At 41.8% G+C, this 15,687-nt stretch overlaps 1 protein-coding gene across 1 annotated transcript; it reads left to right on the plus strand.

Moving 5' to 3' along the window:
* Positions 1-843: 843 nt before the first annotated feature.
* capgb (capping protein (actin filament), gelsolin-like b) lies at positions 844-14,255 on the plus strand. Its single transcript, XM_028039087.1, has 9 exons — positions 844-966; positions 7,323-7,516; positions 11,072-11,226; positions 11,606-11,764; positions 11,942-12,091; positions 12,782-12,868; positions 12,956-13,088; positions 13,708-13,799; positions 13,911-14,255. Exons 2-9 carry the CDS (start codon positions 7,324-7,326, stop codon positions 13,974-13,976), a joined length of 1,035 nt encoding a protein of 344 aa, XP_027894888.1. The 5' UTR covers positions 844-966; position 7,323; the 3' UTR covers positions 13,977-14,255.
* The last annotated feature ends 1,432 nt before the right edge of the window (positions 14,256-15,687 follow it).

Below are 15,687 nucleotides of genomic sequence, written 5' to 3' on the forward strand. Positions count from 1 at the left end.
ACACCAGACATTTAAATAAAATGCGTAAAAACACAACAGACTTTTTCTCACCCTCTCACATTAAATCAGTCTAAGCTTTAACTTTTTTCTACAATATAATTTATATTTGCAGAATAATGAGAGATTTTGAGAATTTTTAGTTACTTTCTTTAATTTCTAAAGTTTACATGCAGTGGAGTTTAATGTATCAAAGAGTAGGCGACTGACAGGCCACTCAGAGAAGAAGGAGCCATTACTCCGAAAGAGACATCGAAAGAAAGATTATAGTTTGCTGATGCACTCAGAGACAAAGACCTTGTTTCTTTGGAGTTGAGGAAGCTGAATTTGAAATGATTGTTTTTCCCAGTGGAAAAGGCTGAATCACAGCTTTACGTGTGAGCTCACAGGTGAAGCTGTGCAGGGAATGTTGTAAAACCCTGGATGAATCTCTGCAGGCTGCAGTGTTGGGTGTGTCCTCAGTATGTGTCGAGGCCTGGGTGATGCGATGCATGACTAATATTTGTTTGGACTTGTTTCTATGGGGAAACAGCAGAGACACCGAATCACACAATTTCATGTGTAACTTTCTAGTGCAAGAAGGAAAAATGCAGATTCTTCAAGTTTTCTTTCAAGAAATGCACCACAAAAGCACGTAAAACTCGAACATTGTTGCAACTTCTTGTTCTTTTGGTTTCACCGGGTGGTGATTGTTCTGAAACAAACGAGCGTTTAATTTGCATGCGAGTACTTCTCTCAGTGTAGGCTCTGATTCAATCAGGTTTCAGCTGTTTCTTGCAGGTTCGGGTTGCCTCAGAGGGCCGGGCTTTAGACCACGACAGACTGAGTCAGGAAATATTTGGTGAATGTGTGTGTGTGTGTGTTACAGAGTTTGTGTGTTTAAGGACGTGTTTCTCCTTGCATTGTTGCATTTCCTCCCTGCTCTCTGCTCTGTCGTGTTTGGTCCCAGCCCCACCAATCCTCTCCAAGGTAAGTCTGGCAGATTTTTATTCTTTTCCTTTTGTTCTCTTTTCTCACATTTCCTAGCTCTTGCCCCCTTTTTCTTCTCTGTTCGCTCATCACATTCCTCCCAAAAAGCAGCTAAAGAATCTCAGAGCAGGACAATGAAGCTTCAGTTTCTCCTCAGCCTGGATCTGCTCCTGCTTCCTGCTAAGCTTTTGTTATCAGCTGGGGAAAACCCTGGTTTATGTGCCAACTTTTCCCGGGTGTCATCAAATGAGAAACCGTTTTACAACTTCCTTAAAGCTAGCGAACATATTCAATCAGGCTGCAGCAGGAAGTTTTGTTACCACTTATACATTTGTGGTTTTTAACAAGATTCAAATTTCACCAAACTTATACATCTGTGTTGTAGGTTTAAGTCTTAATCAAACCAGGCATGTTTTTCATCTCAGTTCTCCCTCTGAGGTCTCTTCCTCGCTTGCTGCTCTCATATTGCTGCTTGCTCAGCAGGGCATGAATGACTGATTGGGTCGCTGACCCCAGCAGCCTACCTGCTCCCTCGGGTCTTCACCTGAACGGTTTCTCCGTCCTTCGTCTAACCAGACACCACTTAGCGCTCCATCAGACAAGTTCAAGAGGCCACGTCTGTTTGGTTTTATTTTTTCATTCCCTGAACTTTTTGTTTGTCTTGTTCGCCGTTGTCAAAACTCACACCATTGCTCCCCGCCGTGTAAGCCGATTACGTTGCAGGCATAAATTGGATTAAGGATTAAATTACCTTCAGATCACAATGGAGTGAAAAGGATGTCAAGTGGAGGATGTTTGCCTAAATTTACTTTCAGTGCATTGCAAATGTGTCGCCATTGCTTAGCTTTTCAACATTTAGGCCTGTTACAACCTGAAGCGTCAGGTTGTTTTATTAGTGCTTTAGGTTATAAACCAACACAAAGCAGTTCAAATTGAAATCTGAGCTCCTAAAATAAATCCAAATGCCTTTGGTAAATAGTGTGGCTTGTATCCGCCTGAGTCAACATTTTGTGGAGCCGACTGTAGTCACACCTGCATATCTTTTCGGATACGTCTCTGCCATCTTAAATTGTCACTCATTTTCTGCAAAACGAGTTTTAAACACAGTCAGATTTGATTAAAAGTATCAGAATGTCAATTTTGAATTGTTGCCACAAATTCTTGATAGGATTTAGGCCATTCTAGCACATGGGTATGTTTTGATCTACGCCACTTATGTTTTCTTGTAGTTCTGACTCTATGCTTAGAGTTGTTATCCTGCTGGTCGACCTCCGTCTCAGATCCCGACACTTTATCAGCCTCTAACAGGTTTTCCTCCAGGATTGTCTCGTCTTCGTCCTACGTCTATCAACTTCCTTGTCCCTACAGAAGAAAACCATCCCAAAACATCGATGCTGCCCCACCAGGGTGGGACAGGCTGAGTTTTTCATCAAACATTGTGTCTCATATGTAGGAAACACAAAGAAATATCAGATCTGCTCTCAACTGAACTGATCTTCTTCACCTGCTTGGCGTAAATGTCAAACCAGGACATCTAATGTCTTTCTTTCAGCCTTAACTTTTCTCTTAATGTTAGATTTATGGAGAACAGGAATAAGAACCGTCCTACTAACAAATCATCCTCCCTATATTGTCTTCTTCTCTTCACTAAAAAACAGAGAATGCAGCTCCAACGTAATTGCTTTATTTGGGGCCAGCTAATCAAATTAAGTTCATCCAAGTTACTTTATTAAGTTTATTGAGTAGTCAATGTAAGCAAACATAAATAGAGTAAGTTCAATAAACTTCATTTGAACTCTTATTTAAAAACTGGAGATGCATTTTCTTTTTTTAGTGTAATATATGGCCTCCAAGGGGGAGCAGTCAGTTTATGTGGGCTGCCATGTCTGAGTAGGTAAGCTGTTGTGGAATAATCTTTCCACATTTAGACGATAGATGAGAAGCTTAAAGCTTGTGATGATCGAACCTTCCTTTAAATCTCATCTGTCTGCCGTGTTCCTCCGTCTTCCTGATGATGTTTGATCACTGATGTTCTCCAAAAAACCTCTGAGGCCTTCACACAGCAGCCGGGTTATACCAAAAAGAAATTATACACATTGGGAGTCTATCCGGGACTCTGGGAGTCAATTAGTCACACTGGATTTTACTGCTATATCAATCTTCATCACGTCATAATTATCCACTTCTTTGTGCTGATCACACATAAAACAACAATAAAACACGTTGATGTTTGTGGTTGTGACGTGACGCAAGTTGAAAAGATTTAAGCAGCATGAAAAACTTTAGCCAAATCCAGGTTATCCAGTTACAGTTACGATCCGTCTTGGAAAACCAAGATGAAACCAGGCAAAGAGTCCTTGTGTGCCGACAAGATTTTGTTTTTACAACTGGGAGCAGCCGATTAACATCTCAAAAGCTGAAGTAGTACCTGAACTACAGCTCCGAACTTCATGGTTGCAGAGCAGAGAGGGAAGGAGGAAGTTCAAACGATCTCTTCCATCCATCATAGCAGGCAGGGATTGTATCCTGGTGTCATCCAGGACGTGTTACTGTGGTTTGTACTCTAAAGCTTAACCCTCATAGCTTATAGGTGCTCCAGAATTGAAGCAGGGTTTCTCTGTGAACAGCAGATAAATTGAGCTTTCTGCCCTCATTGAGAATCATGTGCTTACATTTACTTAAAAGCAGCAGATTCCTTCAGAGTCCAGCTCTACAGCGTTGAGATTTTGTTGGTTGTTCCAGTGACTCTTGTTCTACCAGCATGGGAACCAGATCTAGGTTATTCCTTGAGGGGTGGTGAAGGAAAAGGATGAACAATAAAGACAGATGAGCTTGCTCTTTCAGTAATTATTATCAGCCTTGGCGCTTAGCTTCAGCCAGGATCCAGGAATCCGATGCTGGTCCCCCCCTTTCTCTCTCTGGGCGTGCTCGCCGCCCTATCCACAGGCCGCAGGTAGGCTTTCATCACGGAGGCTCCAGTTTCCTGCCACATATAAGCTAACCTGGCCAGGTGAGCTCAAACACTCCTCCTGGGCAGGCCGCTCGATACCTCACAGCTTCGCACACACAACAAACACACAGTCCAGTGGGCACGCAGAATGGAGCCGGAGGCAGACAGCATGCCGGAGGCACCGGAGGAGATCATACAGTTAAGTGGAGTGGGGCCTTCTTTCTTTACTCAGAGCAGCTCTTCCAGCGCTGTAACCTTAACCCTGGGGCCTTTGTATGTGCTGCTGCTGTGGCTCCTCTCTGTTTCCATGCTCCCTTTACTTTAAGCCGTCATATATTCACTTCACTGCTCTGTCTTCCTCTCCTGTTTGGCTGTTTTGGTCAGTGGGGAGGAGGGAGGAGCTGCAGTGGCATCCTGTTTGTCAGACCACAAAGCTGATAACCAGTTCTCAGTAATTTCGGTTTCCATCTAACGAGATGTCTTAAAATATTTCAGGAGATTGTTGCTTTAGCACGACTCTGAACATCAATATCCAATTAAATATTTGTTTTCTGTGCGTTATCCTTTTTGTGGGGGACGCTCGGCGCCTTTTTGGTGTCAGAAATGAACCGTAAAAGTTCTGACGTTTATTACTGATGGATATTGTTGCGACTGCGTGTTTATTTTTAACCCAGCTGTGCAAAACTGTCTGAACATATCGATGAATCTACAGAGGAGCTCCGACTTCACCCGCGTTTGCAGCTTGCGCGTTCACGAGGGTTTGAAAACATACAACGGCACCACGCATATATTGAAACCCCTGACAGAAATGCTAGCAAACAAAATGTACATAGAATAAAGTTGAGAAAAATCCAAACTTTACCTTGAGCATGACAAAAAATAAATAAATATCAGCATTAAGATTATTTTTGACAAAATCATTCATTAGCACCTCAAAAACTCTTGGGAAATAAATGTTAATGAAACCTTTTTTTAATGCGTGCTTCACCTTCTGAGGCTTTAATTACAAATTCACAACCCTCTGTCTTCAGTGGGGTAAAAATATGAAGTGATACTGAGGATTGTTTCTTTTAATTAATCTTCAAAATGTTAAAACGTGACAAAATGAAGTTCAGGTAAAGCAGGGGGAAAAACGGCAGAGCTAAACTTGCCCACATCTACAGTCAGAGCAATGATTAAAAAGTTACGATGAACTGGAACTGTGACGTACAAGAGCAAAGTTTATCTTGGTATCACAGGATGACGGTAGACAAAAAAGATCAAAATCCAGCCATGACCTCTCGCTATAGGCTACATAATTACTGCACAAATCATTTTAATATCTACTTATATTTATATATTTATTAGTTTGTCACTTTCGGGTGTATTTGTACTCAAAGAGCAGCATGTTGGGGTCACCAGGTCTCCACAAGGTTTTTCTGCCGTACCAACATAAATGCAGATTTGGGAAATGCTGCTGAGACTTTAACTGGAACTCTCTGGTTTGGCTTTATTTTTCAGCAACAAACATGTCAGGTGAGAAGCCTTTGTTAAGCCAGATACCTCATGACCGTTGTTTTGCAAGGTAGAGGATCTGTGATGCTGTGGGTCTGTTTCTCGTCCTATTCCGAATATTCCCTTGAAAAATTGCGACAGTGAATGGCATTGTAAAATACAAAGATTTTACTTGAAAATCAAGTGGATTCTGGCAGAAAACTAAAAACAGCGTTCTGTGTTGAGTCACAAAATCAACAGAGTCGAAATCCGTCCTTTTGATGAACAATTGTGCTAAAAATATGTTTTCTTAACCTAAATCACTGTCAATAGTTGAATCCTTGAACTCTTTTCACTATTTTTTTCTAAACCACAGTTACGTTGAAAGCACAAGCTTATATGTTCTAATTAAATCTTATTTAAACACATAATTTGGACAAACCTTTACTGTCTGTGCTGAGATTTAGATTACGCTAACATGTTAGAATGTGTCAGAGTATTTCCTCGACCTTTTCATTTTACTTCTCGCTGTCATGGACATGGGGAGTCCGTGGAGGAATAACACAACAAAAAACTTTTTTTTTAATGGCAAAACCATGACATTTTGTTTTTATGGTTAAGTTCAAAATGGCAGTTTATATTTATAACATTTGCTTACACACTCTATTGTCAAACACATTCACTCATAGATCCAAGTCGTTGAATTGAGCCTGGTAGAAGACCTTTAGGATGAATTAGCATGGAGATTACAAGTCAGGGCTTCATGTCCAACATCAGTGTCTGACCTCATAAATGGGTTTATGAAAGAATGGTTTCATAATCCCACTCCTAAACCTTGTGCAAAGGCTTCCCAGGAGTGCTGAAGCTGTAAATGTTGTGGACCTTGTGGATTGACAAGTTGGTGTGGATGTGTGTGTGTGTGCGTGTGTGTGTGTGTGTGTGTGTGTGTGTGTGTGTAAAGGCAGACAAGTTTTTGGTGACGTTGCTGTTAACAGCCTGACTGAGCAGCATTATCTAAGGAGACATTAGGAATCTTGATGACTGTTTTCAAAATGAGGCTGCAAAGTTTTCAGAAGATGTGATTGCTGACTGTGAACGAGCTCATTTGAATCCGTATGAAAGGCTGCATGTTTCAGGCAGTTTGCAGCTCCTACTTTTGACTGCCTTCTCGCTGGCGCCTGTTTCTTCACCGCAGGTTTCTGCAGTCAGTCTGTGGCATTGCTGAATGTCGAGTCTGTGTTGAAACCGGGTTAGAGAAGCAGAACCTTTTTTTACTGTCTGCACTTGTACCACTGTTTGTCTTATTTAATAAAACAAGTTTTCACCCTGACTTTGTTCTTACGAAAGTTGCATCAGTTCAGCATGGCATTTTTGGGGGGAGAGGCGAAATGTTAAAGGTAAAACTGATTCAGTTATACAAATAATGCAGACAGGAAGAGGGGAGGCTTGTGGTTAGTTGACCCAGTTTTAGTTTTCAGCATCTCAAAGCATCACTGTTTTTTTTTGTTTGTTTTTTTACTTTGAACAGCCGTAAAAGGAGTGTGAGTGGCACATCTGTCTGTAACCTGGAGCCACACCTGAGAAAGTGAAGCTGTGGTTCCTGCTGCAAGTGGATCTTTCGTTTATATCCTGCCTTCTCGGTTTCGTTGCAACAGAATTGCATGTAGAAGATAAAATAATTCTGGTTCTGGATCACTGTGGAGCTATATTATTTAATTTTTTCCCTCTGTTTAGGAAGTCAAAGTTTTGCTGCTTCTTTCACTTCCTCCTTTTTCTATCTGCTGCTACACTTTTCCTAACAGCAACAGTGACTCAAACTGCGTATTTAAAACTTCCTCCTCAGGTGACCAATCACTCATCAGACGAGCATCACACGACGCTTCGCTTAAAAACTGTTTTCCTCTCATCGTTCTGGTCTCTTCTCTCCGAGCAGAATGCTCTCCTTCCAGCCGGCGCCGGGTCAGTTCGGCCCAGAGGTCCTGAACCCCGGGCTCAGGGTGTGGAGGGTGGAGAAGATGAAGGCGGTGCCGCTGGATGCCTCCGAGGTCGGCGCCTTCTATAACGGAGACTCCTACCTGGTGCTGCAGAACCGGGGCGAGCAGGGAGCCGACCTCCACATGTGGATCGGTGAGACGCGGGTCGGGAGCTCGTCTCGCTTTTTATTACGTCAATCAGTCAAAGCCAATACAGGGATGCAGCATTGTGCAAAAGTTTTAAACCAGGTCCAGGTATTTCAGGAATCTCTTAAAGGGGTGACCAGTTTGTTTCCAGGCATTTTCATATAAATTATTAGTATTTTTGGACTTTGATTTTTGCACTCGCTTGACCTGACAAAGGTGTTATCTATTTTACTAACAGCAGTCTGAATGACAGTATGTATTAAAGTGATAGTTTCACATTGTCACGTTTGAGGAAAAGCTAAGAAACCTTCAGAGGGTTAGAAGGCTAGCATCAGACTCATACAAACCTTGTTTTTCTCAAGCAATTTTACCAAAGTAAAACTTAAAATAGTAACACCCATGAAGAAAAAGTCATAACAGCAGATAAAAACGGGCATTTATTATCGCATTTTAGACTCGAAACCTTCACAGTGTGAAACATAAATTACACTTCGCCTTTTCAAAACTTTTCTGAAGCATAAAAAGTTTAGAAACAGGAAATAATTACCACATATGGATGTCTATGGAGGAATGTTTCTTTTTTTATGTTGAATAATAATGGATGCGTGTTTATTGGTGGAACAGTTGTTTAGAGCAGGGGTCTCAAACTCCAGTTCTCGAGGGCCGCAGTCCTGCAACTTTTAGATGTGCCTCTGCTGCACCACACCTGAACAGAATAATTAGGTCATTAGCCAGGCTCTGGAGAACTGATCTACACAAGGAGGAGGCCATTAAGTCATTTCATTCCAGTGTTTTGTACCTTTGGCACATCTAAAAACTGCAGGACTGCGGCCCTCGAGGACTGGAGTTTGAGACCCCTGGTTTAGAGAAAAGAATGGGCCGACACCCGGATCCATCAGAGTAACTGGATCCAGTCAGAACCACAGCAGTAGTCGACATATCTACTCTTTATGCTGCCTGTGTTTTGATTTGCAGTTTTCGTCCCAAGCAGGAATCGCTCTGGTGAATTACAGGCAAACTGGGCACAGTCAGCGTTTTTAAATCCTTGGAAGGTGCCAGTTTGTTAGGTTTCCATTACCAGTCAAAGACAAACGTTCTCCTCACTGAATGATTTTCCGACGTCAGTCGTAACTTCCTTAACTTTATGAGTTTAAATCTGCCAGGGATATGAAAAAGTTTGGCTCTAACTGTATTTTTAAATGTGTTTTGTTTGTTTGAAAGGAAGCAGGATCCTATGCCAATCTATTAACAAGGACACACAATCAAATATCACGACCAAAACCGCTTTCGTCAACATGTACCCATGCACCACATGTAAATGTCCTTCCAGTTCTCATTCTTCGTCAGTCTGAATGATTTTCACCTGATCTGCAGGAGCTGCATGAGAGCCACAACATTTGCACCTGGTTGCGGTTCCTTCTCCAGTTTCTGTTTCACTCCATTCTACAAAAGAGCTAACCATTGTGCGGTGCTTACTGCACACCTCAGCCCGGTCCAAGTGCTGCGGCTGAATAACCGATGACCCCTGGCATGGCTCCAGTGATGACACATGAGCCACCGCGCTGACCCTTCGCCGCAGCGTTCGGCCTTCATGGACAGGGACAACTGGAGGGAGAGAACGATGATGGGAAACCAGTCCAGAGGGCCTGGTGGGGAGACGACGGGGGGAGAAGGACCAGGGAAGGGTTTTGAGCGGCTCTCATGAAAAATGCAGGAGGAACGTTACAGTACTCAAATGTGGCCGTTGTTTCCAGCATGTATCCGGTGCTTAGGTAACACTAAGCTGCCTGTCACGGCTCGGAGAGCGCTCTGTTTGCTCAAGCATGTGTTTCTGTTTGAACTGCCCCCCCCCCCACATCCCTCCCCAACTTGTTTACAGATAAACGCTGAAGTTCAGATCTGGTGCAACTTCCAGCTGCCACTTTACTTACTCTGTCTAAATAAACGTCTTCTAACGCTGGAGCTTATTCAGTTCACAGAGATAAAGAGAGTATTATCCCCATAAAACAAGGCAGCATAAACAAGTATGATGATCTTCAAACTGAGGTCAGAGTCTACTTGCACTGACACAGTTAACACAACTTTGTTCTGCTTTACTTCGGGGATTTAAGCCAGAGTTAGCTACTGGTATTTTAATAGAAAATCTGATTGAACCGTAGCAAATCTACAGCTTTGATTTATTTTAAACTAAAAAGACAATAATAAGCATATTTAACCAAGAAAATTAATTCAAAAATGCAACATCAGAGAAGAAAATGCAGTTTTATCGACTCCATTAAGCGCATTTACACGACGGACAGGCCCGGCGGCATGGGCGGGCATTGGGGGGCATTGCCTGCCCGCACAGTCAGCCGTGCTCCCCCTGGACTGGAAGCTGTTTGTTGTTTTTACCTTAGAATGGCCAACTCTCTGTTATTCCTATATCAATTTGAGCAGTGCCCAAAGTCAGTCCTCGAGGGCCGGCATCCTGCACGTTTTAGTTCTCTCCCTGGTAGTACCAACAACCTTTTCAGCATGAAAATGTTCTTCTTAGGCCTCCTAACGAGCCATCATTTGATCCAGGTGCGTTAAACCGGGGAGAGAACTAAAACATGCAGGATGCCGGCCCTCCAGGACCGACTTTGGTTTCTGCACTGTGTCCTCCGTCACTGTTTTCAGCAGTTAAAACTGTTTATCCGTTGTTAACACGTCGTAACCTGTTTTTCCGAGCCGCCTTACTTCACCCGTTTGCATTTGTAATGGCGGGTCAGAAAAAGTTTCTCCAGTCATTCGGTGACAACAGCAGCATCCTTTTACTCTTCTATGCAGACTAAATGAGCCCGAAATTATTTGCTGAAATTCAAATTTGTAGAATTTTTTTCCGGCCTCATCATTGTTTGTAACGATTTTACTTTTGCAATTATGACTCAGACTGTAGATATGGCAAATTAAAGGAAGGAACCGTATTTTACATTTTGAAGAGCACAATTGCGATTCACTTGGCTGACATGTTCTCTTGTTTTTCCCATTTTGCATAACTTTAAAACACAACGAGTATATTAAGATCTTCTTCTAGACCATCTGAACAAAGTAAAAAACAAAATGAAAAGTCAAATTGCGGTACTGCTGATGCTTTAGATTCTTTTCCGCTCTAAGAAACTAAAATTTGTTTAATTTGTTTTCAGTGTTAGATTTATTTGTTGATTTATTTTATGTTTTGCTGTTTCACTTCTAGAGATAAAATTCAGAACTATAAGGAAACTTGAAACCTTATCGCAAACTCGTCGTTGATGCCTTTAACTGCTTAAGTTTCTTCTCCAGTTAAGAGGTCAAATGCAAATGTAAAGATGTGGAGATATGCAGATATGGAGGCAGCTGAGATTAAACATTGCCAGTTTAAATAAACATGTGGACAAGTCAGAATGTTCTGTCATTCTGAAAGTATGCATTTCATATTTAATTACGGGTAAAGATGGACCGTACTGAGAATATCCTCAAGCAGTAACAGGCCTGATCACGTTTTAGATATTGTTTAAATGTGAATTAGAGAGAAACGGCGTTCTGTTTTCTCGCCTGCCTTCAGGAGAAAAGTCCTCCCGGGACGAGCAGGTGGCCTGCGCCATGCTGGCCACCCAGCTGGACAACTTCCTGGGCGGCGACCCCGTCCAGCACAGGCAGGTCCAGGGCTTCGAGAGCCCAGAGTTCATGGAGCTCTTCCCCAGAGGGGTCAGCTACAAGGTGAGCCACATCTGTGGAAATTCATGCAGGAAATGAAATGAAATATTCTCACCTAACCTGAGAATTTCTTGCAACTGTTCTACTAGGATTCTGACTTTTTTCCTCTTGGGCTTCCTAGTGATTATAAACCTCCGTAAAGTCGGTCCGAATTGGTCGCAAAGTTTACTTTTTTATCTTTTTATGGTTCGATTCAACTGAGATAAGGACAATTTCAGACAATTTTTTTTTATGATTCTTTAGGTCAGGCTTGATAGACAAATATGGACTTTTACATAATCTTTCATTCCCACCAGTTTGCATTACTTAAACCATAATGAGTCAAACATTAAAAACACAAAGCTTTGCTGTGAAGGGATCGCGTTTTTTTTTGTTTTTGCAGGAGGGAGGCGTGGAGTCTGGCTTCAGGCAGTCGCAGGACAGCGGGACGGTGCAGAGGCTGTACCAGATCAAAGGGAAACGCAACATCCGTGCCAAGGAGGTGGAGCTGTCCTGGAGCAGCTTCAACAAGGGCGACTGCTTCATCCTTGACCTCGGAGAGGTGAGATAATCCAACTGAATGTGAAACATGCACAGGAGGCCTGCAGCAGAAGTGTAAATTTCCTGTTTGAACCCTGATGGAGCTTGGAGGTTCAAATGAAAATGCAAACCTAAAATTGCATGAACACATGAGGCTTCTGCATAAAGCTTCTGCAATCTCTGATGGCGGCTCTTGCAGACAATCCTGTCGTGGACCGGATCGCAGGCCAACATCTTCGAGAAGCAGAAGGTGCGCGAGATCGCTTCGCTGATCCGAGACACGGACCGACACGGAAAGGCCCGCGTCGTGGACACCAGCGAGGGGGAGGAGCCCGAGGAGATGCTGAAGGTGCAAAGAAGATGATGATCATTTGAGCTCACGGGGTTTCTACGACAGCATGTTAGTTGTTGTAGATAGGGGGGGGGAATGAGTATATTTCCACCAAAGAACTCTAAAATTTTGAGATTAATCTAAGAAATTTTCTAGAAAAAAACGTGGGATATTCTGAGTTCGAGAAAGTTTAAAATTTGTGAGAAACGAAAACAGAAATTTGGAGATTGAGCTAAAATTTTCTAGGAAAAAGCATAAAAATGTTAGAGCTCCAGAATTTGGAAATTTGCAAGAAAAAACAAGAGCAGTTCTGAGTTGTCGAAAGTTGAAACTTTGTGAGAAAAAAACTCTTGAGATTAACCTCAGAAAGTTTCTGGGAAAAAAAAAATATTTTTTTTTGTTTTTTTGCATATTTTTGACTTTCAAAAATCAAAAATTTCTCTGTTTTTTTTTCCCAAGAAAATTTCTGAGATCCATCAGAAATTAAAAAAAAAAATTCTCACAAATTTTCAACTTTTGGAGCTGAGAATTTTCCAAGTTTCTTCTATGAAAATTCTGAGATTAATGAAAAATATTTTGTGGAAATTTACTCCCTTTTTCTATTTACAATGGCTCTGATACGCCTTTGTATATTTCTGTGACCTCCAGGTCAACAAAGCTTTGATTCTAAACCCGTAAACTGTTTGGTATCTCGGTGTTCTCTACCAGGTTCTCGGCCCGATGCCGGCTCTGGCAGAAAGCACGTCGGAGGAGGACAGCAAAGCCGATGCCTCCAACTCTGCTTCCCTCTACAAGGTTATTTTATCTCCAGCCCTCCTCACCAAACCAGTGTGTTACCTAACTGGAGATGTGGAGCTGACCCGGTCTTGAACCCCTTTGCAGGTATCTGATGCCACCGGCGCCATGACGATGACCAAGGTGTCGGAGAAGAGCCCGTTTGCCAAGGAGCTGCTGGTCAGGGACGACTGCTTCATCCTGGACAACGGAGCAAATGGAAAAATCTTCGTCTGGAAAGGTGAAGAAAAAACTTCCAGAACTTGAAACGGGAAACATGTTTCTGCTGAAATAATGCAGTAAAAAGCGACACTTGGTATCTAAAAAAAAATTACATTTTATTAAACTTGGTGAGAAATTCCATTTTTACAATGGGGCTCCTGTATTTGCGAGGGTCAGGGGTCACAGCTGCCTGGAAATAGTTCAAATTTATTCTTGAGAGCCCCTGTAACAATGCTTATGACTGCCTATTTTAAACAACAAATATATGTATATTAATTCAATCTGTAGAGACTCGCACAGAGAAAAAGCAGCAGTTAGAAAGTTTTATCGACCCGAAGTTCTTTGGCTCTCGGACGCCGGCAGAAGACATGCGTGCTGAGAAACGCCGTGAGCTTGGATGATCGGCTCGGGGCGAAGCTCAGCGTAGTCTTCCTCCGGGCCCGGACACTGGCGGTGGAGTGGAGCCTGACGTGCTAATTGATGATGCCGGTGGGCTGAAGAGAGTCTCACAGCTTGAATTTACGCCTATAGGCCATATTATACATTTAGTACACACAGTGGCACTACTGCTAAAGCTAACATCCATGGTCTTCCTTATTTCTACAAGCCCTGATAATCCTCTGTTACCATGTCAACAGGTCACGGAGCGAACATAGACGAGAAGAATGCTGCCCTGCAAATGGCGGACAACTTCATCGAACAAATGAAATACCCCAGAATGAAAACACAGGTTGGTTAAAAACTTTTCTTTTTTTTTTAAAAACAAACAAGAGGTGGAAAGCGTGAACATCAGAGAGCAGCGCAAGTAAAAAATAAAAACAAAAACTTTTTCGTCCTGCAGGTGGAGATTCTGCCTCAGGGGAAGGAAACCATCATCTTCAAGCAATTCTTCAAGAACTGGAACTAAACAAGTCCTGCAAACCCAAAACCAGACAGCATCAAACACAAAAACCCCCTTCTAGTGTTTACAAAGTTAGCAGCTTGTTTTGAATTTTGGTAGTCAGAGATGTGATGCCACTTTTATAAAAAAAAAAACAAAAAAAAAACAACAGACATTCTCTGTGGTCAGAGTACAAACAAATCAAGACAATATCAAGAGAACTGGATTTTTACATAAATATATATTTGTTCAACAGCATCACAGATTTGTCTGAAATCGAAGAATAAATCTGAACGTTCTCACTGCGCCTGGTGTTGTTTATTTTCAACAAGTTGCCTCAGTTCGTTTCAAGCTGACGCTGATAAAAGGTGGGATTTTTCTCGGCCGTGGCAGAAATCTTTGTAACCTTTATTCAGCTGCCACGACTGCATCTTATCTGATCCGCCAGACAACAGGCGGGGCGGTGGGGAAGCATCCCGCTGTCACGCCATCCCTCTTATCAGCAGGAGGAGCCCAATTACTCCTCAAATGGTTTGGTGAGCTGTAAAGGCGACGGCCCAGCTAACGTTGCGTAAGTCGTCGTTATAGGTTTCAGGTCAGGCCAGAGAAAAGGAAAGCAAGGGGAAAAAATGATGGTGACTCAACCTGTGCTAGCATCACTTTTAAAATCTGCTGGTTTTCCAAAGAACTTCCTCTGAAAAGCAGCTTTTAAGTCTTTTAACGCCTCCGTTATCCGTAGAGCTTGGCAAAAAGAGGCTCACAGTATATATATTTTTTTTCCTTTAATGAACAGTTTTGATCATTCTCAGACATGGTTGTTGTTTTTTTTTTTGTTTGTTTATGTCAGATTATAAATCTGGTTTCTGAGATCAGGTCGGTTTCAGTGCCATAAAAATTAAAACAAGAAAAAGAGTAAAACATATTTTAGATGTGCTCCAATAAGAAAATATGCAAATCCTGAACTGCGACTAGACGGAAATCCACTGAGAAACATAAAAAATAACAATGAGTCTGATTTATATTCTCTTAATAACTCAATTATTAATTCAATAAAGTACAATTCTCTTTGTTACGACTGCTTGACTCAAGTTTATTAGTATATTAATATAACATTTAGTGTTCAAAGTGTTTAGAAGTGAATGAATAGAACCAGCTTCCACTACTGTTTGCAATATCTCCTCCATCTTGTTTTTAAAGAACTGGCTTGTATTCATTGTTCCTTGCAAAAGCAACTTTTTTATCTCTATGATTTCAATTTATTTTACAGATTTTTGTCAAACAGACCAACACAAAGTAGCATAGATTCTGAAGAAGGCTGATTTCTTTGCCTGTTTTTTTGTTTGTTTGTTTTTTGCAAAAAAGATTAAGTTGAGTCAGATTGGAAGGAGAACATCAGTTTCAGTTCTTGCCACAGATTATCCATCCCTTCAGGTCCGACCTGATTCTTTGTCCCTGTTGATGATATTTCCACCAATTGCAAAACCGTCTTCTCTCTTATTTGTCATTTTTATTCACTGTAAGTTCCTTAAAATCTAAAACAGTGAACTGTTTGCGGGGGAAGGAGCAGCAGCTGCCGTACACACGTGTATTTAATATCCGGCTGCGTTTTATGCAATAAATAATACTAACTGATGTGTTTGTGGCCTGAAAGTAAAACTAATGAAGCTAATCAGCTAAACAAGTCGAGGAGAAGTGTTGCTTCATTTGCTATTGTGTGCAATCTGGCTTTTTGTTCACA

This window comes from Xiphophorus couchianus, chromosome 14 (assembly GCF_001444195.1).
Source record: "Xiphophorus couchianus chromosome 14, X_couchianus-1.0, whole genome shotgun sequence".
Lineage (NCBI taxonomy): Eukaryota > Metazoa > Chordata > Actinopteri > Cyprinodontiformes > Poeciliidae > Xiphophorus > Xiphophorus couchianus.